The sequence below is a fragment of the Capra hircus genome, chromosome 16 (assembly GCF_001704415.2).
Source record: "Capra hircus breed San Clemente chromosome 16, ASM170441v1, whole genome shotgun sequence".
Classification (NCBI taxonomy): domain Eukaryota; kingdom Metazoa; phylum Chordata; class Mammalia; order Artiodactyla; family Bovidae; genus Capra; species Capra hircus.
The window spans coordinates 10,647,608-10,669,389 of record NC_030823.1 but is presented as its reverse complement, the minus strand read 5'-3'; the positions used below and the strand labels follow the sequence as shown (position 1 = coordinate 10,669,389).

General features: G+C 35.3%; 2 protein-coding genes across 2 annotated transcripts in view; one reads left to right on the top strand and one right to left on the bottom strand.

Annotated features, from left to right (window-relative positions):
- Positions 1–21,782, top strand: part of CDC73 (cell division cycle 73) — an 88,024-nt gene that overhangs the window by 42,551 nt on the left and 23,691 nt on the right. The window contains exon 11 of the mRNA XM_018060144.1: positions 19,427–19,484. Within this exon, the coding sequence (XP_017915633.1) occupies positions 19,427–19,484 (58 nt within the window). The remainder of the gene's footprint in view (positions 1–19,426; positions 19,485–21,782) is intronic.
- Positions 516–8,418, bottom strand: B3GALT2 (beta-1,3-galactosyltransferase 2). The gene is made up of 2 exons (XM_005690453.3): positions 7,592–8,418; positions 516–3,192 (listed from the first exon to the last, which is right to left on the bottom strand). Exon 2 carries the CDS (start codon positions 3,066–3,068, stop codon positions 1,800–1,802), a length of 1,269 nt encoding a protein of 422 aa, XP_005690510.1. The 5' UTR covers positions 3,069–3,192; positions 7,592–8,418; the 3' UTR covers positions 516–1,799.

Sequence of the window (21,782 nt, the reverse complement as noted above, 5' to 3'; positions counted from 1 at the left end):
AGGTTCCTTTTACTTTTCATCACACTAATTTGGTATTATCCTCCTATGTGTGACCTTTGTCTAGTAATTTTGGTACTTAGTAATTTTAGTCTTTTTATGACCATACAGAATAAAGTAAGTGAAAAACAGACCTTACCAAGAGGTGGGGTAATATAGCTCAGCATTCAGAATTATTCTGTGTAGAACAGAACATTTAGATGACTGAATTAAAAATGGGAGATAAGCTGAGTATCAGTAGAATTCAACACATTAAATTTTAAGTACTGAAACATTCTCTGTGATTCTGAACTTTAATAGGTGTTTTAGTGGATAACTCTTCAGAATAGAATCAAGGATAAAAATGATTGATGTTAGAATTAGCATAAGTAACATCCTTACTAAATCAAGATTGATAGATTTATATCCTGATATGAAATAAAAGCACTGTTTTAAAATTGATGGGTTAGTGTTTCTTGATTTTAAAATTTGTAATGGAACCAACAAAATTTCTGAAATATTTGGACCATAACACTCAGTGAAGGTTTTTAGTTTACCCTTTTTATTAAAAACTTGGTAAAAGTGCATTGTATACATTGTTCATCCTAGAGTCAAGTGTTTCATCAAACATTTGTAATTTTCCCCCCATCCCTCCCCAAAAGTTTTTAATCAGTGGAACAGGATATTTGTCACCCACCAAATTAAAAACTGCAGGCAGTTTGTAAACTTGGCACTCAGAGAACAAAGTAGGTGCCATAAAATGATGAAGTATCGGCATGTGTACACTTGATGTCAGGAAATAAACTTCCCATATGTTGTGGTTTGGCAGTCATGCATCTTAAAAGGTATTAAATGAAACTGCTGCTGCTCTCTTTATCCTTTATCTGTTTTCATCCGTGCATCCTGTTTGTGCCTGTAAGTAACCAGCGATTGCTTCAGTTAGAGGAGAATGATTTTTTCAGATATGCTTGAAGTTAAGTGGTGATACTCCTTGAGAGTCCAATAACTGGCTGATTGAGGAAATCAGTGAAGTACTAGCTTGGCCCTGAACACCAACGAGAAAACAAACTTTCTGTTTTGAACATTTAATTTTTTTTTTCTTTTTATAAAAAACTAGAGCCTGAGACACATTGATTTTTCACATTTTATCACATCATGTCAAAATAATTTCCCCCAGTAAATGTGAGTACTGATAAAAGAAAATGAACATCTCAGTTGTTTTTAGAAAGTAAATACTTAGATGAGAACTTCATTGCTAAAACCTCTGAACTTTATAACTATGTTTATGGAATACCTCAATTAAATCTTATTGCATGGAATATGGTTTTTAGAACCCTAGAATAGGTCAGAAAATTTGTCCTTTGCACAATTGTAAAGTTTCCTTAAAATTGACAGTAATGTTTTATTTACATATATTGAAATGGAAAACTAAATCTAAAATGAAGAGTCTTTTGACCATCTCCATTTCTTAAATTAAAATTTACTTGGAAAACATGCAGATACATCCTCTTGGCCCCTAACATAAGATTCGAACCATTGATGTATGCATGCCTGTTATTGCGTGTTAATACACAGAATCCCCCATGTGGATTTTTTAAGTAGATTTTTTAATAGGTTGTTTTGGGATACTTTTTTGTTATATAATGTATTTTTAAGAATTACCTTCTTCAGAAATTAAAAAATATATTTTTGGATTCATTTATGTGATGAGTTTTAACTAAAACTTGTTCCTATGCATGTAATCATAATCATTTTAACTACACATGCTTTTAGCAATATTTTACAGGTTGCATGTTTTGGGGGAAGAAAAAAAGTTGTCTTTTCTAATGTAGTTTGCGGTGGCGATACCTGCCTGCCTTTTCTTTTGCTGCATTGGCACAAGCGTTGTGCTTATTTTGTTGTAAATGGTTCCAGTATTTTATCAGTTCACTAGGCTGGAACTGATGAGAGGTAATTAGGTGGCTATATTTACAGCTTGAATAAGAAACTCGCCAGTGATTGAACACAAACTCATTGGGAGGGGGCACAGGATCAATTCTCAACTTGGCAAGACAGATCCCCACATATACATCTTCCAAGTGCAAACGACGGATACTTAAAGAAACTTTAAATATCTTCTCTGCCAGATCTCCAGAAAAAACATAACCAGTCCCGGAGCAGAAGACAGGGTAGCGTTCACTAGGGTAGAGGTCTGGTGGCATGTACCACTTGCTGTCTTTGTTTCGATTGGGTGCATATCCCCTCATTAGGTAACCAGTAAAATAGTTATGTCTAGGAGGCAGGTCTGGCTTCAATAACTTATGTATTAAATACTCAGTATTGACAAACATGTCACTGTCAGTTTTCATTACGTAAGGAATACGCGGACAGTATGTTGCAACCCAGTTCATGCCCATGAGTGTTTTAATGGTCAGATTATAGTATGTATCTAAGTATTCCTGTTGGATAATATCATGGTACTGTCTGCTTTCTTCCAATATTGCACGTTGAAGGTAGCCACTTGACTTAATACTTACGCCTAAAAGAAAAATCCGTGTGATTTGAATACCAGGTGCTAGACTCTCATTGCCCCAAGTTTGCCGAATAGCTCGTCTAGCTTCTATTTGTCCAGGTTCCGCAGCGATTAGTAGTATTAAAAAGGGGCTTTTCTCCTGGCACTTTTCAGGTTCATTGATAATGTATTTGAAATGGTAAGCATTTGGATGTCCAGTACCTTTCTCATTGTAAATGCTTCCGTTGGCACCGAGCGTGTTCTCCAGCCCTGTGACTCCTTGCAGTGACAGATCCGTGTTGTTGGGGTCAGTTGCTGTTTGAGGCCTCAGGGTCTGAGGGACAGTTTCTTTCCAAATGTTCCGAAGAGAGCTGTGGTTCGTCTCACTTTTTGTAGAACGAAATCCACGGAAAGTGTATGTCACAGGGTTTTCTTTGAATCCAGCTCTGCCTGGCAGCCAGTCGTGATGATTGAAAAACAAAAACATAGCAAAAAGAAACACGAGAGAAAGTACACCAATAAGATGGGTCCGAAACAGAGACCTCTTGGCATTCCAGCTCATCTTTGCAAAGCAGCAGTGTCTCCTCCTCCACTGAAGCATGTTGTAAATATCCAGTAATGGATGAGAGATACTGGTGGCTGGGGAACGTGTCCTTCTCCTGAATCAATACTGTTCTTTGGTAGTCATCTTCTAATTCGGTCACGTCGTCTCCCTCGCAGTCATTCTATAAAGATGAATCATAAAAGTTTACAAAATGGTAAATACCACAGAACTGCTTTAAAGAGACTAATAAAATTAGGGCAGATGGGAATTTTAAGCTGTGAAAATATGATCACCCAGGAACAAAGTTTATAATTTGTCTTCCCTTGGCAACCTAATGTCCTGAGAACAGGATTAATTTCTTTAAAAATATACCTTTGGAGCGCAGTGAGCACTTTTAAGAGAGGTGATGGATTTTTCTTCCACTTATTTCATCATCTCAGTAGCTCTGATCATTTGTTCTTTTGACTAAAGTTAAAGACTGAAAGTTGTGTGCATGGAGGAGAGAGAAACGCTGCTGGATTCCTGGGAGAGGCTGTGTAAAAAGTCCTGAGAGCAGATGGAAAATGTATTGGCATTAATTAAAATTGATTTGACATACCATTGGTGGTATGGTGCACAGTCAGCGGCCTTTTTTGTAAAATGGTCATGTATCGGTTGTGGGACAGACGGTGCAAGGTTGATTATGGCAGAGTTCTGTTAGTCACAGTACACTGCCTGGCATGTTTCCATTGGCCCCTACTGTGTGGAGAAAGTCAATGAGAAGATGCACCTGTCAAAATTAATTTTCAGGGTTCAGTAACTTCAGTGCAAGATCTTAAGACAGTAATAAATGATGAACATTTGCAAATACCCTTTTCTCATTTTAACCTTCCACTTCAAATGTGAGGTATTCAGATCACTGTCTTTACTTAGACTTAAGATTGATTTTTAAAATATAGCAACTAATTATCTGTGGCCTTCAGAGTACTATCATGTACTTCAGTTGAATGTCCGTATTAGAATTAGCAAACAACTGCTTTGAACAGTCTTCCAGGTTTTTCAAAATACAGACATTAGGTAGTTATATCCTCAGTTGTTGAAAATTTTAAATTTCACAGAATGCCTTTTAAAAGATTTTTGAGTTATGCTGTGTTCTGAATTTGCATGTGGAGAATTTATTACATTTGTAGGACTTGAATGACACTTAAAGAGCCCTACATTTAGAAGACAAGAATTATGAGCTGTCAGTATGGGAGATGCATGATGCCACGTATTAAGAACTGATCTTCGAAGAAGTTTTTCAGTGCATAGCACAAATTTGTTCCTGTTTTTTCAGTTCTTAGTTTTTCTGGACCAAGGTGTGGGGGTAGACGATAGGTGAGGAGCTGTAGCTTGAATTCTATTAAAAGAGAATGAAAACTTTTTGAAATGGGGACTAATGTTTAATTTTAACATTTTCAACTTTTGTGAAAATTATTTTAAGGAAAAGAAAACTTGTCAATTAAAAATTTATTGTTTAAAAGCATTTGTTTATTAGAAATTATGTATATATATGTGTGTGTGAATGTATTTAGCTTGTGATACTGAGAAGTTTATGGTTAATACCAAATATACCTAACTTCGATATGAAATTTAATTATTTGGGGGAAATAATGGCATTTACATGGAAGTCCTCATAAAATTGAATAACTAGAATAACATTCACTTATATAATTGAAGTATTTAGAAAATATTGGTTGAAAGTATTAGACACATGTATGAATGAAAGTACTACTATTCTAGTAACAGCCACTAGGAGGAGCAAGTAGGTGGGAATTTGAATGGACTTCTAAAGTATAATAGTATAGGCACCAGCTTTTGATAATTTCTAGTATATGAAATGTACTTTTAGAAGTTACCGTTTTTTTTCCAGAAATAAATTATTTAATCATCTTGTGAGATAGGAGCAGTGTTTTTTTTTTTTAATTTTTCAGGTTTTAAAAACATAGAATCTAGTTATTTGTTTATTAGAATTTATTCACTTAAAGTTTAATTTCACATTATTTTGATGAAGACCAAGACTTCACTGTACCAGTAAAACAGTTCTGTTGTTAATTCAGCTGAAAATAATAGAGCTGAGTGTTCTAGTTTAGAAACTCACTTTTTTTTTTCTTATAGTTGGCCATTCTGCTGAGATGAGAAAACTAAGCTTTTATTTTCAAATGAAATAATAGATAAATAATAATAATTCTTCCTCCACCCCGTAAAGAGGTCAATAGCTACGAGGGTTATGTGTGTAAATTTAAAAGAAACAAAACTTGTTTTTAATGTTTATTTGATATTCTGTTTTAAACATTCCAAAACTAAATTAAATGTATCAGCTTTCTGTTGATAGAGAATGCTTGAAATCTGGTTGAAGTCTAATCATTTAGATCTTTCAAGAGTGTAAATTAGATGGTTTAAGAAGCAATAAATAGAAGGTCAGATATTTGAATGAATAAAGGACTGGAAAATGAATGCAGGTAAATATATTAGTAAACTGTATTTTTATGAAAATATGCCTAAAGTGATGTTTCTAAAGTATTTCAGTGCTACAGAAAAGAGCCAGTTATTATATATTGTAATCTGGCATAGTGCCCATAGTTTATGGTCCTGTGTGATTTTGTAGCAATATGTGATGGAGATGCATCTTAATTTAAGTTCATGATATTTGTATGTTTCTAAATATTAAGCTGCTCAAACTTGAAATCTATATATACCCGTTTGACAACTCTCCTGTTGGTAAATGTAGTGCATATGTGTAGCCTTTAAAAATTCTTTATTAAAGGTTTTTCAGGTATTTATCGTAGTTGTTTTGTTAAAAAGAAAGTACAATTAAAGTAACGATGCCTCCTCCTTTTAAATGATAAAATTCTTTTCCAGTTACTGCCTGTCATACATTAATTCTTAAGTGGTAATAAAACTAGAAAGTTCAAATATTTTGATATTCTAAATAGTCTTTGCACTTTTACATTTTCAGAGTAGCAGTAGCTTGGATTTATATTTTATGGCTTTTTGTGATAATATTGTTAAGTTATTCATGTGTACTTACATCTTATGGGTTGACGCTCATGGAGAGGATGTTACTGTAAAATGTTGTTCCCTTTCTCTCTCACACACACATGCACTGTTTTTATTATCTGGCTTTTAAAAGTGTTGATGTTTTTAGTCTGTTGGAACAGTTCTAGAGTTTAGGGCTGCTTGAATAAAAAACTCTGCACTCCTATTTTGAGATAGCTAGCTAATAAAAATGTTTAATGGGTGACTTTAACATTGAGAGATAAAGGCTCTAAAAGAGACTTGAGGTTTTTTTGTTTGTTTAATACTGTCTGATTTCATTCTTTAATGGACTAAATGCTGTGAGTGAGAGTTGATGTTGAACTGTAATAATAATAGGCCTGATAGACTTGTTTAATCTTAATTTTAGAATAGAATGCTTGCATATATCTTTAAAATGTTTGCCTTTTGTGATTATTAAATAATGAGTTGTGCTATGAAGTTGAGCAAAAATCAGAATCTTTGAGGACCTGTAAAAATTTTTAGAAATACATGAGTTCCTGAGCCATGAGCTGCTATTCTGGGATTGTTACTAAAATAGTAGATTCATTTTTGCCCTGCACACACATACTGTGCCAATAGTTCACTGTTACATATTTATATAGCCTGGCACAGTGGCTACATTTAAGTTGAATTTTTTGACCTTGTATTGCTGTTACATGGATATTTTTATTCAGAGTATTTTCATACTATGTTTTTGAGTTTCACTTTAAAAATGATCACCAAAACCAATCTTATATTTTGATCATTTAGAATCAGTCTGTTGCCTAAAGTCAAGTCTTGCTTTTAGCAATAGGGGTAATAATAGCAAATATTTATATTTCTTTGTTTGAAGTTGTATTCGTGGACATGTAAATCTCCTGTGGTAGTGTGCTGTGCATAAACACACACTGCCTTCTGTGATCCTGTACAAATGCTTTCCTTTTAGTATCTTACAGTTCAGTGGTACTTAAAATTTGTTGATAGTCTTCAGAGGTTGTGTTCCTTACTTTTATTTAGGGAGATGGACATAGGCAAGATTTTGTTATTAAAACCTGCTCTATATTAAGATTTTGCTTTAAAAGGACTGAAAAAGCTCTTAATATTAGGATCTTTTTTTTTTTTAATACCATTTAGTGTAATTTTACTGCATTGACTCCTTTGATAGCCATTTTAAGGAGAGCCCTTTAATTTACTGGATAAGGATTCAGCTTGACCTAATTTGATAGAGGATTGCTGTGTTTTCTTTAGCGGGTTTCAGATTTTTTTTTTAAGTTTCATTTTTCAGAGAAGCCTTTAAGCACAGCTTGTTACTCTTTGCCTTTTCTGTAATCCATAATTACTGCGAGCTACATATTTACTTGAATAAAGCAGTGACAGCTTGTCTTCTAAACAGTGACAAATTTTAAAATCATATATTTAGAAACCGTCTCTTAGTTTCAAGGACAGTGAAATGTATGAACTTGTTTATTAGAGATTAGTGCCTCCTGGGTTATAAAAAGGTAACAGACATTTAAATGAGTATCACACACAAGATATCGACATACCTTCCTTGGTCAGGCCATTTATGTGGCGAGGATTATGCCCACTGAAGATACTTTTGGCACGCCATCGCTCCAGCAAAAAGATGCTGTCGAATACGCACACCTCCCCCAACAGTCTGCCTCCTGCGATTGCTTTTCACAGTGTCCAGAGTGTCCATCTGTCTGCTTGTCTTCGAGTTCCCTTCCTTGTTCATATGGGTGCTAATCTTCTGAGGTTTTTGCTTTCTTTCATTTTCTCTTTCTTTAAACAAAAGAGCTGTGGTGGTTCTTTCTGTTTGGAGCACTGTCGACTCTTCCCCACAGTTGATGCATTGAAGCTTTTTACATCTGCTGTCTTCCTGGCCGGACAATGCAGTGCTCTATTCTCTTTTCAGTATCCATATTTCTAGTAAGAACCCTGAGCTGCGATGTAAAGCAGCCAGAGCTAGAATGGAGTGCTTCGATTGTATTGGAAAAGAGCAGGATTTAACTCTCTCGTCGTTGCCTGGCAGCTGCGGGAAGGATTTTGAGCAGTTTCACTGGGGTTTTAGTCTGTAATAGGAAATCCACGGTTCCTCAGCTGCTGCACAGGCAGGCAGCAGTTTAAATGTGGGCTTGACAGATGCTCTCTCTGACAGAGCAGAATTTAACGTCACTGCTTGGCTGAATCCCACGTGATAGTTTGCATTCATTTCGATTAAAAACCCAAGGTAGGGAGAAGCTTAGAGATTTTGCTTCTTTGTGTTAAATTATATGTAGTCAATGTAAGTGCAGTGATAAGTGAATATACAGCAATGGAAGGATTATGAAGTGAATGGTTATTTTATTTTTTTCAGCTTATCCCCCCCCCCTTTTTTTTTAACTTTACATTCAAGCGCAGATTTTTTAAATGTTTTCAGTGTTAGATGTTGGTTTTCATGTTATCTGCATGATTTTACCGTGCATAAGCCATATAATGTTAGTATGTGACTTGGTGTAATTTAACCCTTTCATCGCACTCCTTCCCTTGAATTTTTTTTTCCCTCAAATTGTTCTAACTTTAGTTTTACTAATATCTAGTTACAACCCATAGACCATTTTTAATGAGTAACTTAGACATCTCCCCATTATTTTCTGGAGTTTATATAAATCAACTGCCATAAATTGTTGTACTGACACATGGTTTGATACAGCCACTTCTTTTTTTAATGTGCAGTTTCTTTCTTGAAGGCAGCAAAACTTTATTTTTAATCATTTTTTAATGTCATTTATTTTTTATTTTTCTTTTTATTTAAAATTACTTGTATGGTCGAATTCAACAAAATAATGTAATAGATAAAGCATAGTTGCACAGGATCTTCTTGGTGGGTAGTGAGATCATAGTAATCATATTTATTTGTCCTAATATTTCAGAATGGTTTAGTAACTTGCCATCAAGCAAAGTTTTCCATAAACACTAGATACTCACTCTGAAATATTTCTTTGTGTGATTAGTCTGTTGGGCACCTTGCTGCTTTTTTTCTACAAGTATTGGGGCATTGTTCTTTATTAAAATAATTTGAGTTATCAGTTTTTCCTCAGATTTTAGGGACATTAACTCATAGAAATTTACCATTTTGAAACTTAAGCTATTTATTTGTGGTCATATATTTTTGGTCCCACCTATTTTCTTACTAATATATATTGTTTCAAATATAGATTTATATTTCCTCTAATATTTTTATTTTGTTTTTGTTATATTTTTTAGTATAAATGACAAATTGTTTTTTGTAGTTTTAGGAATCCTAAGACTTTTTTTTAAGGGATGTATGTGATTTTCCTGGAAATGTTGGTCGGAACATTAAGAGTTTTATAGATGGGAAACCTAAGGCCTGGAGCTTTGGCTTTTCCTGGTAAAGTGTGAAGGATAGAACTAAAATCCAGGTTTCTTGGCATTTAGTCCCTAAGTCCACACATATTACATGTTCACTACTCTGTTTTTAATTAAACTTAAGTGGCAGAGCGATGGTTAAGTGCCTGCTTTAAATGACTTATTTTATAAAAGTATAAGTAGATCTTACTAGGTCACTATTTATCAATAATTCCTGACGTAGGATTTGACTGTGCTAGTAGCAGCAGTGACTCAATTCATGTTGCGTGCCTAGCCTGCTTGAGCTGTTATATAAATGACTCTTTTTCTGATAAAGTTTTATTATTGTAATACCCATTTTAAAGATGAAGAACCAGTGTTTAGAGTTATACAACAATTATCCCAAATATCGGATGATTAATGATAAGAAAGAGTCCAGCTGGGAATTAAAGCAAAAGTAAGTTGTTCTCAACCTTATGCTGCATGGCCCTGCTGGAGAACTGTGGGAATTTTTTTTTGCTGTTACTAGTACAGCATGGGGCTTCCCTGGTGGCTCAGTGGTAAATAATCTGCCTACTAATTCAGGAGATGTGCGTTCAATCTCTGGATTGGAAAGATCCCCTGGAGAAGGAAATGACAACTCACTCCAGTATTCTTGCCTGGGAAATCCCATGGACAGAGGGGCCTGATGGACTACAGTCCGTGGGGTCTCAAGGAGTCAGACGTGACTGAGCACACCAGCACAGCATACTCAGAGGTCATTCATAGGATTTTAAATGGATGTTTGTATTTTTGTTTTATTTACTTGATCAGTAGATAGGTATCTGATCAACTACTGTGTGCCAGCATTTGTAATTCGACACACCTTAATAAATGATACAAAGAAGATTTAGATGTATCCCTCGCCCTTCCTCCAGGAAGGATAAAGCAGTTATTTTTGGCTGTTTTTTTGATTGCCCCACTGAATTTCTTATGGATCTTGACTATTAAGAGAACTCCATAGATAAGCTGCTGGTTAGTGGTCCTTGCAGTGTTAGGTGGAGCCCCTGAATTCCCAGTAGACTATTGTCTCAACTGTGCTTGCAGAGGAGCAAGTGTTCATATGGCAAAGGAGACTCCTGAAAGCTCATGAAAGGATACCTGTGTGCCGAATCAGAATTTACTTTAAACTTTCAGGTACAACTGCATTCTGTTTCTTACGTTTAAGTTAAGCTAGCCTAGGAACTTTACAGAAAAACAGCAGTCATGAGATAAAAGTTCCTTCAATGACTTTCTCTAGCAACCTACATGTTTCCAGCCAAGAGAAGCTGTAAAAATCTTATGACAGGCAAGCTTGTAGAAGCTCTTCCTTCAGTCTAGTTTCTTTTAAAATCTGAATTCTACGGTTAAACTTTCTCACTAAATGTGACAGATTTCTTTATCAGACTCAGCAGACTGGCAGCTATTTTGTTAAGTTTTATAGTTATAAATGTCTTGTAATTTTTACTTGCATAGGTCTGCTTTTTAATTTTATAGCACATCCCTGGTGGGAAAATAGGTGACTATTACTTTATGCATCATGGCCAGAGTTATCCAGGTTCCTATTAGGGTTTCCCCGTGCATGTCTAGAATATCCCTTAAGGAGCTAGAATTTAAAGACAGAATTTGCTGTGCCTCCTAACTCTTTAAGTCTTAAATGGGTACAGAAATAATAATATTTTTATTCACATTGTTAATAGTTTTTGAGTGATTATTACATGATCAGTCAGGTATAGATTTGTTCAGTATGTAATAGGAAAGGTAAGTGATTTCATGAAATTATACTATGTATCTATACAAATTCAACTAAATGTCTTTGGTAAAAAGAATGCTGGAGAAATGAATGGGGAGATAGCACTTCAACCAGGGTGGGTGATGAGCAAACAGCCTTGGGAGACATGAATCAATTTTCCCTTCATTGGTCTCCATTCCTGTTTATGCTTTAGTCTGGATAGTAGGCCCCTGAATGCAAGCCATTTATTTCACCTGAAAAACCAGCTATCTTTTTCCACTGCTGGAGAAAAATCTTAATGTTTTGGAGCAGATGTAATTTCCAATGTAATACACTGAAAAATTCCATTTGAACCAATTAGTTAGGTAACACCTTCAGTTTTATTGAGATAATCAGCAGTTTTGCATGGCAGTGTTTACTTGGAGTTTATCTAGAGACTGCTTTGACTTAAAATCAAATGACATCTTTCTCATTACATAAAAAGATTTGGACAGATGGCATATTTTCGACTGTTTAATATTAGTAGTTTTCCTTTTTGAAAAAAAGTGGTTATGTTTATTAAGAATTTGGTATTTTCCTTTGACCTTTATTGATGTTTTACAAACCAGTTTTACTTTTCTTTGAACTCACAGAGCAGGAATTAGCTGATTGCAAATTAGCAATCTCAGAATGACCACAAGTGTCAGTGTTTGCCTGCCTGACTATTTTGCCTTCAGTTTTCCTAAGCTTATGCTGAGTTACTTATAATGTTTAAGAATTTCTTTTGACTTGAAAGTAGAACTAAATTTAAATGTCTCTTTGACATTTGTCCATTTTAATTCACACGAACTATTAATGATCCTAAGAGAAAAAGTAAGCATCTAAAATCAGCAGTAATTTGGAAAGTACTGTAATAATAAAGGCATACCTCAGAGCTATTTGGGGTTCAATTTCAGGCTACTGTAGTAAGTGAGTCGCAGGAATTTTTTGTTTCCCAGTGCATAGAAAAGTTACGTTCGTAGTAAATTTTGTGCAATAATAGCATTGTGTCTAAAAAACAATGTACATATTTTAATTAAAAAATGCTAACCATGATTTGACAACGTAGGGGTGCCAGAAACCTTCAATCTGTTAAAAAAAAAAGTGCCGTATATGCAGTGCAGTTAAACAAAGTGTGCCTTTTTGCTTGTATGTGCTTTGGTTTCTCAGTAGCGCAGCTCTTTCTTTTCAGCATAAATCAACCAGAATCTTTTAGTTGTGTTTTTGGCACACACGGAATAATCTTAGAGGTTATAGCTGGGGTTATCAGTGAGGGTGGTATTGAGCTTGATACTGCTTTCCTAGAACATGTTCAGAAGTTTACGAGGGAAGGTGTTCTGGGCTGACAAAATAAATGAAGGGCATTTAGTGAATGTGGCCAGGGAATGTAGTGTTGAGACAGTTTTTGAAAACAACAGACTAGTCCTGTGTTCTGCAGGACTTCTGAATGTCCTAGTGTGTGTGTGTGTGTGTGTGTGTGTGTGTGAGAGAGAGAGAGAGAGACCAGGGGTCCCCAGTCTCTGGGATCTAATGCTTGATGGTCGGGGGTGGAGCTGACATAATAATAACAGAAAGTCCGCAACAAAGGTAATGTGCTTGAATCATCCTTCACACCCCTCCTCCTTGGGTCTATGGAAAAATGGTCTTCCGTGAAACCAGTCCCTGGTGCCAAAAGCTTGGGGCCACTGTGTTAGACCATTTTTATTATTAAACGAACCTAAAACATAATTGGAATACAAAGTCTATTGCTAGGACACTGGTTTCCATTAAAAGTTTTGCCTATATTTATAGGTTAGTTATGTTACCTATGCATTTCATTTAAAATGGTTAGAGGGATCAGTGTAAAATATTCTTAACGGGGATGTGTTGAGTTTGATAGAGTTGCGAAGCGTACTAGGTCCGCACCTTTAAATTGTTTTAAAATCTTACTGGCCAGTAGCTGTAATTCTTTGATTCCCAAAATAATCAAATTAATATAATTCCAAACATGTAACCTTTGATAGAGAGAGCTGGGCAACAGAGTATTGTTTATTCACATGAAACAAAAGAAGAGCCAACTTACAAGCTATAGACTAGCAAAATTATAAGCTGTATAATAGGTTTGAAGAAACCCACGTTGAATTGTCTTCAAACGTAATCATTTAATTGGACCCTTCAGGTTGTACTGTAATGGGATTGTTCCTAGTGAAAAAGTATTACTTACATTAGAATAATGGAATTTCAGAGTAGAATTGGACCTTTGAGGTCATCTAAAAATCTAGTTTCCTCATTTTACAGGCAAGGTAACCAAGAACCTGAGAGGTTGAGATTTTTCTCAAAGGTTTGCTCTTAATGTAGCAAAGCCACATTAAGCTGGAACCTAGAGCTCAAGACTTGTATGTAAGTCAGGTGTTCTTTTGCACTGATTTACTCTGTCTCAAGTTACGTGTATTTGTTTTTAGTCCATGGACCCATGAGATTCACAGATGATCCTGTGGACCTTCTACATTACCTGTGTCCCTCTTCCACTATAAAAACAATTCTACTGACTTTTAAGTGAGAAAGATAAAGCTTTTGTGAAACCTCAGTGAGAAAGAATTGTTCATTATGGACTTCGATGTTAAAGGAGATCGGTACACACACTTTGGTTTGTTTCCAGTTGCAATGCTCTAATTAGCATTTTATCTAAATTATTTATCTGTAGATTAAGGAACTACATTCATGTGGACGTGATTCTTTTAATCTCCAGATAAATAATTTTTTAAAAGCTGACATTTTCCCAATATGATAGAATGCCTCTTTAAAGAGTTTTACGTTATAACTCACTCTTTTGAAAATTTTTATTGCTGTATTTGTCTGGGTTCTCCAGAGAAAGAATTGGCACATGTGGTTAGGAAGACTGAAAAGTTCCAGGATTTGCTGTCGGCAGGCTGGTGACCCAGGGAAGCTGATGGGCTAGTGCAGCTCTTGTCTGAGCCCGAAGGACTGAGAACTGGAGGACTAATGGTGTAAACGCTCCAGTCTGCGTCCAAGGCAGGAGAACACCAGTGTGCCCCCTTGACGTAGCCTGGCAGAGAGGAATTCTCCTCTGTTCTGCCTCTGTGTTGTCTTCATTTCTTCAGTGGATTGGACGAGGCCCGTCTGCAGTGGGAGGACAATCTGCCTTACTCAGTCTACAGATTCAGAAGTTCGACTCAGCCAGACGCATCCTCATAGACATGTCCAGATAATGTTTTAGCCAAATGCCAGGGATATTAGTTCCTTATCAAATCTTTTCTCCTGTTCTTTGGATTGACTTCTCTGTTGTTAGTGTCCTTTGATGCATGAAAGCTCTTAATCTTGATCAAGTCCAGTTTATCTGCTTTTCTTTTGTTTTCCTGTACCTTTTAGTACTACTTTCACATATCCGTGAAACTGGTGTCAAATCTAATGTCATGAAGCTTTTACGCTTTGATTTTTTATCTGTAGGTTTTTAAAAATTTTTTAAAGTTCTATCTCTTAAATTTAGGTTTCCGATCCATTTTGAGTTATTAATAATTTTTGTAGATGATGTAAGATAGTGGTCCAGCTTCATTCTTTTTGCATGTGCATATCCAGTTTTCCTAGCACTGTTTGTTGAAAACTATCCTTTCCCATTGCGTGGTCTTAGCTTCTGTGTCAAAAGTCAGTTTGCCATGTACGTGAAAGTTTATTTCTGGGCTATCTCATTCTGTTGGTCCATGGATCTGCCTTCGTTCCCTGCTACAGTATTTTGATTATCTACAAGTTTTAAAATCTGGAAGTTTTAGTCCTCCAGCTTTGTTCATTTTTCAGAATTAGTTTGGCCCTTTGGGGCTGCTTGAAATTCCACATCAGTTCTAGGATAAGTTTTTCTTTCTGCAAAAACACCTTTGGGATTTTGAAAGGGATTGTATTGGATCTATAAATTGCATTGGGTAATTTTGAAATCTTAATGCTATTAATCTTAGCAGTCCATGAACATAGATGTCTTTCCATTTGTTTATGGCTTTAATTTCTTTCAGCATCAATCTGAAGTTTTCAGTGTATAGTTTTTTTTTTTTAACTTCTTGATTAAATTCTTGAGTATTTGATTTTTAAATGCTATTCCAAATGGAACTGTTTTCTTAATTTCTTTTTTAAATTACTGATTGGTAGTGTATAGAGATGCTGTGGATGTTTGTGTATTGATTTTGTATCCTGTAATTTTGCAGAGATAGTTGATTAGTTGTGTAGACTACAGTATAGTGTGAAGGTAACTTTTGTATGCACTGGGAAACCAAAACAAATTTGTGTGGCGCACTTGCTTGAGATACTAGCTTTATTGCAGTCGTATGGAGCCAAACCGGCAGTATCTCTGAGGTATGCCTGTACAGACACACTGTACTGGGTTTTAGAAATGTGTCAACTGTTTTCTGTGTTAGCAAACATTGTATACGTATACTCCAGGTTATGACTAGTCTAAAAAACAAAAAATAAGTTGTACTTAAAATTTGTGTCAAGTTTCTTGCTCCTGAAACCTTTAGTGCTTTTCAGCCTCTTTGTGATTCGCTCAGAGTTGCAGTTTCCTTTTTGTACCTAGTTTTTCCAAAATGATTTTCTTAAAGACTCATTCTGGAACTTAAAAAATTCAGGTGCTTAAAAAAAATCCTAATATTTGGGAGTTCTGAATACCAAATACAGATTTCATGGGAATAAGTTATTTTTTAAAAAGACAAAACATGCAAGTGTACAAATAATATTGATTTACTTTTTAAAAATGTTACTTTTTGTCTCATAAATACAGTAGTCAAAGAGGTAGATTATCAACTCCTAGAATCTCTGTGTGTGTGTGTATATATATAGTCCATATGTTTTCTTCATTAAGAAATTTTAGTATCATGAATTTTTATATAAACAGCATTTTCCAGAATTAAATATAGTATTTTTTCATACTGATAACTTATTACAAATATTTTTCTTACAATATTTTATATTGTGTTATTTTCTACTTGTTTAAGTGGCAGATACCAGTGTTCTTTCTCCCAATACCAGAAGATGCTAGATTCTCTTCACTTGCTAAAAGAAAGCAATGAGGGATTGTAAACAGTTACCTTGTTTCATTGTGTTGTTTTGCAGATAACGATTCTGTCACTGTTTCCCCCATCCCTTTTTGCCAGTTACTTCTTTTCCAGAATGCCTCAAGTCTTGGTGAAATCATAATGATTCTGACTTTTTAAAAGAAAGCAGGTTTTCCTCTCCAGTTAGCACAACTCGTCAGCTCTTTCAGTTGTTTTGTGCTGATACTTTTCTTCTCCCAGCTGAGTAGCATTTTTTCCCCAGTCCAAATATCTTTAAAAATACAGAGTTGTCAGTCTGTTCCCTATTACTGCCAATTATTATTTCTTCATTTTGTTTCTTTTATTCTTTGTTTTCCTTCTATTTCAGTTTCTTAACATATGCCAGATAGACCTCTGTGTAGCCTTTGAAAACCTATTTTACCTCTCTTTCTTCATCTTTAAAGGGTGCTGGAATTAGGTTATATGGTTTCTGAGGTCCTTTATGTAGTGACTTACACAAAACGCAGATCAGAGTAATATGAGCTTTTAGCTGCTCTTGTATTGGTTAGGGAGTCCTAGAAATGGCTGTGAATTAACCATATGATTAGCAGAGGTCTTTGCTGTTTTCATTTCAAGGAGCTCACAGCCTATTGAAGTGGCATGGCTATATATGTGTGTGCCTTTGAACTTATTTGTGTTTACTTATCCAAAATTAAGCAAAGTTGTACTATAGTGACTGACAACTCAAAATTTTCAGTGAATTTGAGAAGACAAAATTAGATAAAACTCTCCTGGTTGCAGCGAACAGATTCTGCTCTAGTAAGTAAGACAAAAAAGTGTGTGGGTTGCATAGAATGAGATGAGGGATTTTAGTGTCTCTTGGAATCAAGAAGATTCCAAGGATTAGCGGGAGAAGAGGTCTTACAGGCCACTAAAACTAGATAGGTGTTATGGAGGGATATTGTATTCCATGTCTCTTCTTGCATGCTGGTAACTTCTTTACATCATTCTGCAGATGGCTTTTCTCCATGAGTCATGAGACACGATTATCTGTAATTTTAGACTTAACTCCTTATAGGCTTATGACTAGCTGACTCCCATTTATAAAACACAGAGGACTCTCTATAGACTGAACCCAGGACTAGCCAGCCTTCTAGTCAAATGTAGACAGAAGGAGGTCTGCATATGTGCGTGCTCATTGTTCTTCCTGTCTCTTTTTCTTCATTTTTCTTCCTTCTCTGTGTACTTAAACTGACCCAGTTTACATGTATGTGCTGTGCTTTGTCGCTCAGTTGTGTCCAAACTCTTTGTGACCCCATGGACTGTAGCCTGCCAGGCTCCTCTGTTCTTGGGGGTTCTCCAGGCAAGAATACTAGAGTGGGTTGTCATGCCCTCCTCCAGGGGATCTTCCCAACCTAGGGATGGAACCCATGTCTCCCACACACTGCAGGCAGATTCTTTACCGTTTGAGCACCAGAGAAGTCCCAGTATTTACATGTAAGAATTCAAAAGGAATATGGTTAAAACTTAATCTTGTTATTATATAATATCTAGTTGTTTCCTCCTTATAAAAGAAGATAGGAGAGAAAGCTAAAATCTCTTTGGTTAATTTCTATTTTGGCTTCTGGTTTTTAGAAGTCTAGAATTGAGTTCAGTATGACCAACATTTGTTGAGCATCTGTTGTGTCCTAGGTACTAGATTTACAAAGATGAGTAGAAGCAGTTGTGTCCCCTAACATGAACTTAGAGAAAAATACAGTGCATTAAATGAAGTTAAATGTTGAAAATGGTCTCCACCTTAATAGTGACTCACTTTCTTTACATTTAAAATTTTACTTGAATATAATTTGCTTGTAATATAATGACCATATCATTAGTAAGCCTGACAAATTTTTACAAAGTTAACACATTCATGGAACCAGCATCCAAAGTGACTGAGTCTCAACCACACCAGTGTATATAACTAAATGCATAATAGTGAAAATATTTGAAAAGGATGTTCTGCTGTCCTCAAGTGCTTTTTTCCCCCAAAGAGTTTTTGCTAGTTGCCCCTGTTGCTGCTGCTTCTTTTTTTTTTTTTTTTAAATTTAGCTTTTTAGCTTTTTTGAGGGGGAAGGTATGCATGAGGCGTTTGGAATCTTAGTTCCCCGCCCAGGGATGGAACCTGTGCGCCTTGCATTGGAAGCAGAGTCTTAACCACAGGACTGCCAGGGGAGTCCTCTTTTTTAACCTTTCTTTAAAAAAAGCCTTTAAACTGAATGCCAGGAATCCTATTGTATTCCAAGTGAAATGCATTCTCTGTGCATTTTACCACAGTAAAATATCAGATTCTGAAGAAAATGTAATATGATGAAAGTGAACATTGTTTAGCAGGACTTCTTTAGAAATGTTTCTGTGGTTGTAGTAGTGATTTTTCTTATTACAGATTTGTGTAATTTTCCTGATACTTATCAAATTTTCTTCACTTAAGTACAGCTAGAATAAAATCTTCATGAGTTACTAGCTGTTTTGAAATTTACACTTGTAGCTTTCTATAAAGAAAAATGTTTTAATGAAAATTTAGTGTGAATATGATTGAAACTATTGCAGTAAAGATAGAAAACTTTTGAAGTCTGTTAAGCACTTCAGAGGTGTCTGTTCTTGAGTATATAAGTGATGTACTTCAATCCTTAGCATATTTCCTTATATATATTACGTGCTTTGTAATTACTTGAGATTTGTTATTCAGCTTCTAAGAAATTTTCAACCACTCTTAAATGTAACACATACCATGTTTGTAAATGGATTATTTTCCCTGAATAGTTTAAAGATGTTTAATTTGAAATATTTGTGTTTTTTAAAGATTCACTCAAAGTAACACTGTTTACATCTTTCTAATGTGAGATTATGTATCACTTACTCATTTTGAGATTCTTAAGGGGAAAAAGATTGACTTGATTTTAAAACCGGTAATGACATTTCTGAGAATATTAAAATTGTCAGCAATTAAGTAAATCATTGAATATTTGAAAAGTCTTACATACTTACAATAACTAATGAATAGTAACAATTTAAGTATATTTTCAACTAAAGATTTCTCTTAACCATCTCACAACCAGTAACATAAAAGGTAAGGTGCTTGTTTGTTTTAACTCATAGCATGTTCCATGACTGAGGGAGAGATAGACATGAATTTTTTTTGCAGTAATTAAACAAAAGTGTTTATTGTACAAAGGAATTTTAACAAATCAGTTTCTATTCTTTTAAAGGAAGGTGCATCAGCCCGGAAGACGCAGACTCCTGCAGCACAACCTGTACCAAGGCCAGGTAAAAATAGAAAAATTTTAGTTTTTTTCTATTATCACAACTGAAATTTTTGATACTATGTAATGCTTTGAAGGAATTAAATTTTACTTAAAACTAGTATATAAGAATATTTACTTGAGTAAATAGGTATAGTTGAGTTACAGAAAATTTTAAGAAAATATTTTTAATTTTAGGAAAATGTTTTAAAAAGCTTTTTATTACATACCCATTCTCTCATCAGTTTCTTGTTTGAGTTCTGTGATAGTATGGTGGATGTGATTTTTGTCTTTTCCTGTGGAAACATCAAACCATAATTTTAATAGATTGATAAGCAGCTTTGATGTTTAGGATTTCAGATATCCATATCATTGAGCATATTAGGTTCTAAAATTTTAAAAATATATACATTAATAAACAAGGCTAATACTGAAATTATTTTTTTTAAATTTAATCCTTACATGTTTTTGGCTATACTTCACAGCCTGTGGGATGTTTGTAGGTTCCCTGACCAGGGATTGAACCCAGCCCCTCAGCAGTAAGAGCACAGAGTCCTAACCACTGGACCACTAGAGAATTCCTTGAAGTTTTTTAAAAAATATTTTCTCTCCTTTTCCTGGTACCTAAAAAGATTGATCTTTATAAATGCATGTAGATACAGACACTATGTTCATTTTCAGTGTTTTGGGCTTGATTTACTGTTCATTTGTTCATTTTATTTTAGTGTTTAGCCTAGTCTAGTATCAGTGCTGTTAAAAGTGGCTATTAAGAAAATGGTGTTAATTGAAAAGGCCCAGTCAGGAATTTAACTGGTTGATCTTCCTTTTCAATTTGTTAGTGTCAGTAGTGCAGATTTGGATATCTTTTTATTCATAGTATGTTCACACATAGGCTAATTCTAAAATTATGTAATTATAAGTGTTCAGATTTTTGGAAGCACATTAAAAGCATGATGGTAAGAGAGATTATATTGGGATGGTATTGTAGGCTCTTTGACTGTGTCTTGGATCCACCTGGATCTTGACATGACCAGTATTTTCTTTCTTCCTTTTAATGACATTGGGTTGGTTTGAAATCTTTGTTAAATTTGGAGCACACTGGATATAATTTATATCAGATGACAGAACTATGGGACTGTTTTTCAGGAGACAAGACCATGCCAAAAGCTGTTATGCGAGTACAAGAAAGAACAATTAAATCCAGTTAAATATGATTTGAATGCCTTCCATGTGTTCAATGCCAGAAACAAGAAGGAGCTGAAGGAGCTCCTTACAGGAAGGAAGAAAAAGTCAGGGAAATAGGAATGGGCAGGCTGACATGGACCCCAGGAATGCAGCCTGGAATATTGTAGAGGCAGTGGGATGATTGATGTAGAATTCTTTTTTTTCCCTTGGATGGGAAGGATGGTTAGTCTAAGGAAGATCACATGAGAAATTCAGAAATAGTATAAAAAGGAACAAGTCACCACCTGAGGATTCTAGCTCTGTTCTGTGCTGTGTATGAATAATTGTCTCTATTTCACATTTGCTCAAAATCACATGGCAAGCAAAGGAAAGGGATCGGGGTGGCACTAACACCTGCGTAAACCAGCTTGTGTGCATGTGCCATGGAAGAGGGCAGGGAAGGGGGCTGGGCCCTCCCAGCTAGTTTGTAGTCTTGGAGAAGGTCACGTGTGAAGCAGGGAGCTGTGGGTCCTTCACCTCCTAATCTGCCATTCTTTCTCAGTTCTGCCAGGGTGCACTGGTGATTAAAATGACTGAAATAAATCTTCGAGAATATCTCATAATATAATAGATATTCTGATGCCCATCAATGTGAGGTCTCGTTTCACTCACTAATTGACCCCCATAGATCCACAGTCCCAGAAGCAGAGATTATAAGTTTTAATACTCACTAGTCAATAAGACTGACTTGAGTGGGTGTTAGCAGTTTGTCATCTTTGTCTTGATTTGTGTATTTTTGTTCTGCAGATTGTTAAATGTATTTGCTTTTTCGGTGCTACCCAGTTTTGAAGGGACATTTTGTAATACAGGGTAGGCTCATCTGGATTATCTTTTTAAAATAGAAAAAAAACCATAATATTTCTGGTAGTGTAACATACATGAGACAGCATAGATCTGTATACTGTTGTTTGTTAGGTAGAGTTTGAATTATTAGGAAATAGGGACTGAACCATCTATCCTTTTTGCCTCAGTGAAGGGACTCAGGGATGGTGTTCCATTTTTGTTCACTGTTTCTTTCTTCTTATTTTTCACCAAATATTTTGCACTAGTTTTACCAGGCAAGTCCCTGGGTAAATGTAGTATTTTAAAGTGTTACAAT

Excerpts from the sequence above, each read along its gene's own strand:
- B3GALT2 (XM_005690453.3), bottom strand. The coding sequence starts at position 3,068 with ATGCTTCAGTGGAGGAGGAGACACTGCTGCTTTGCAAAGATGAGCTGG.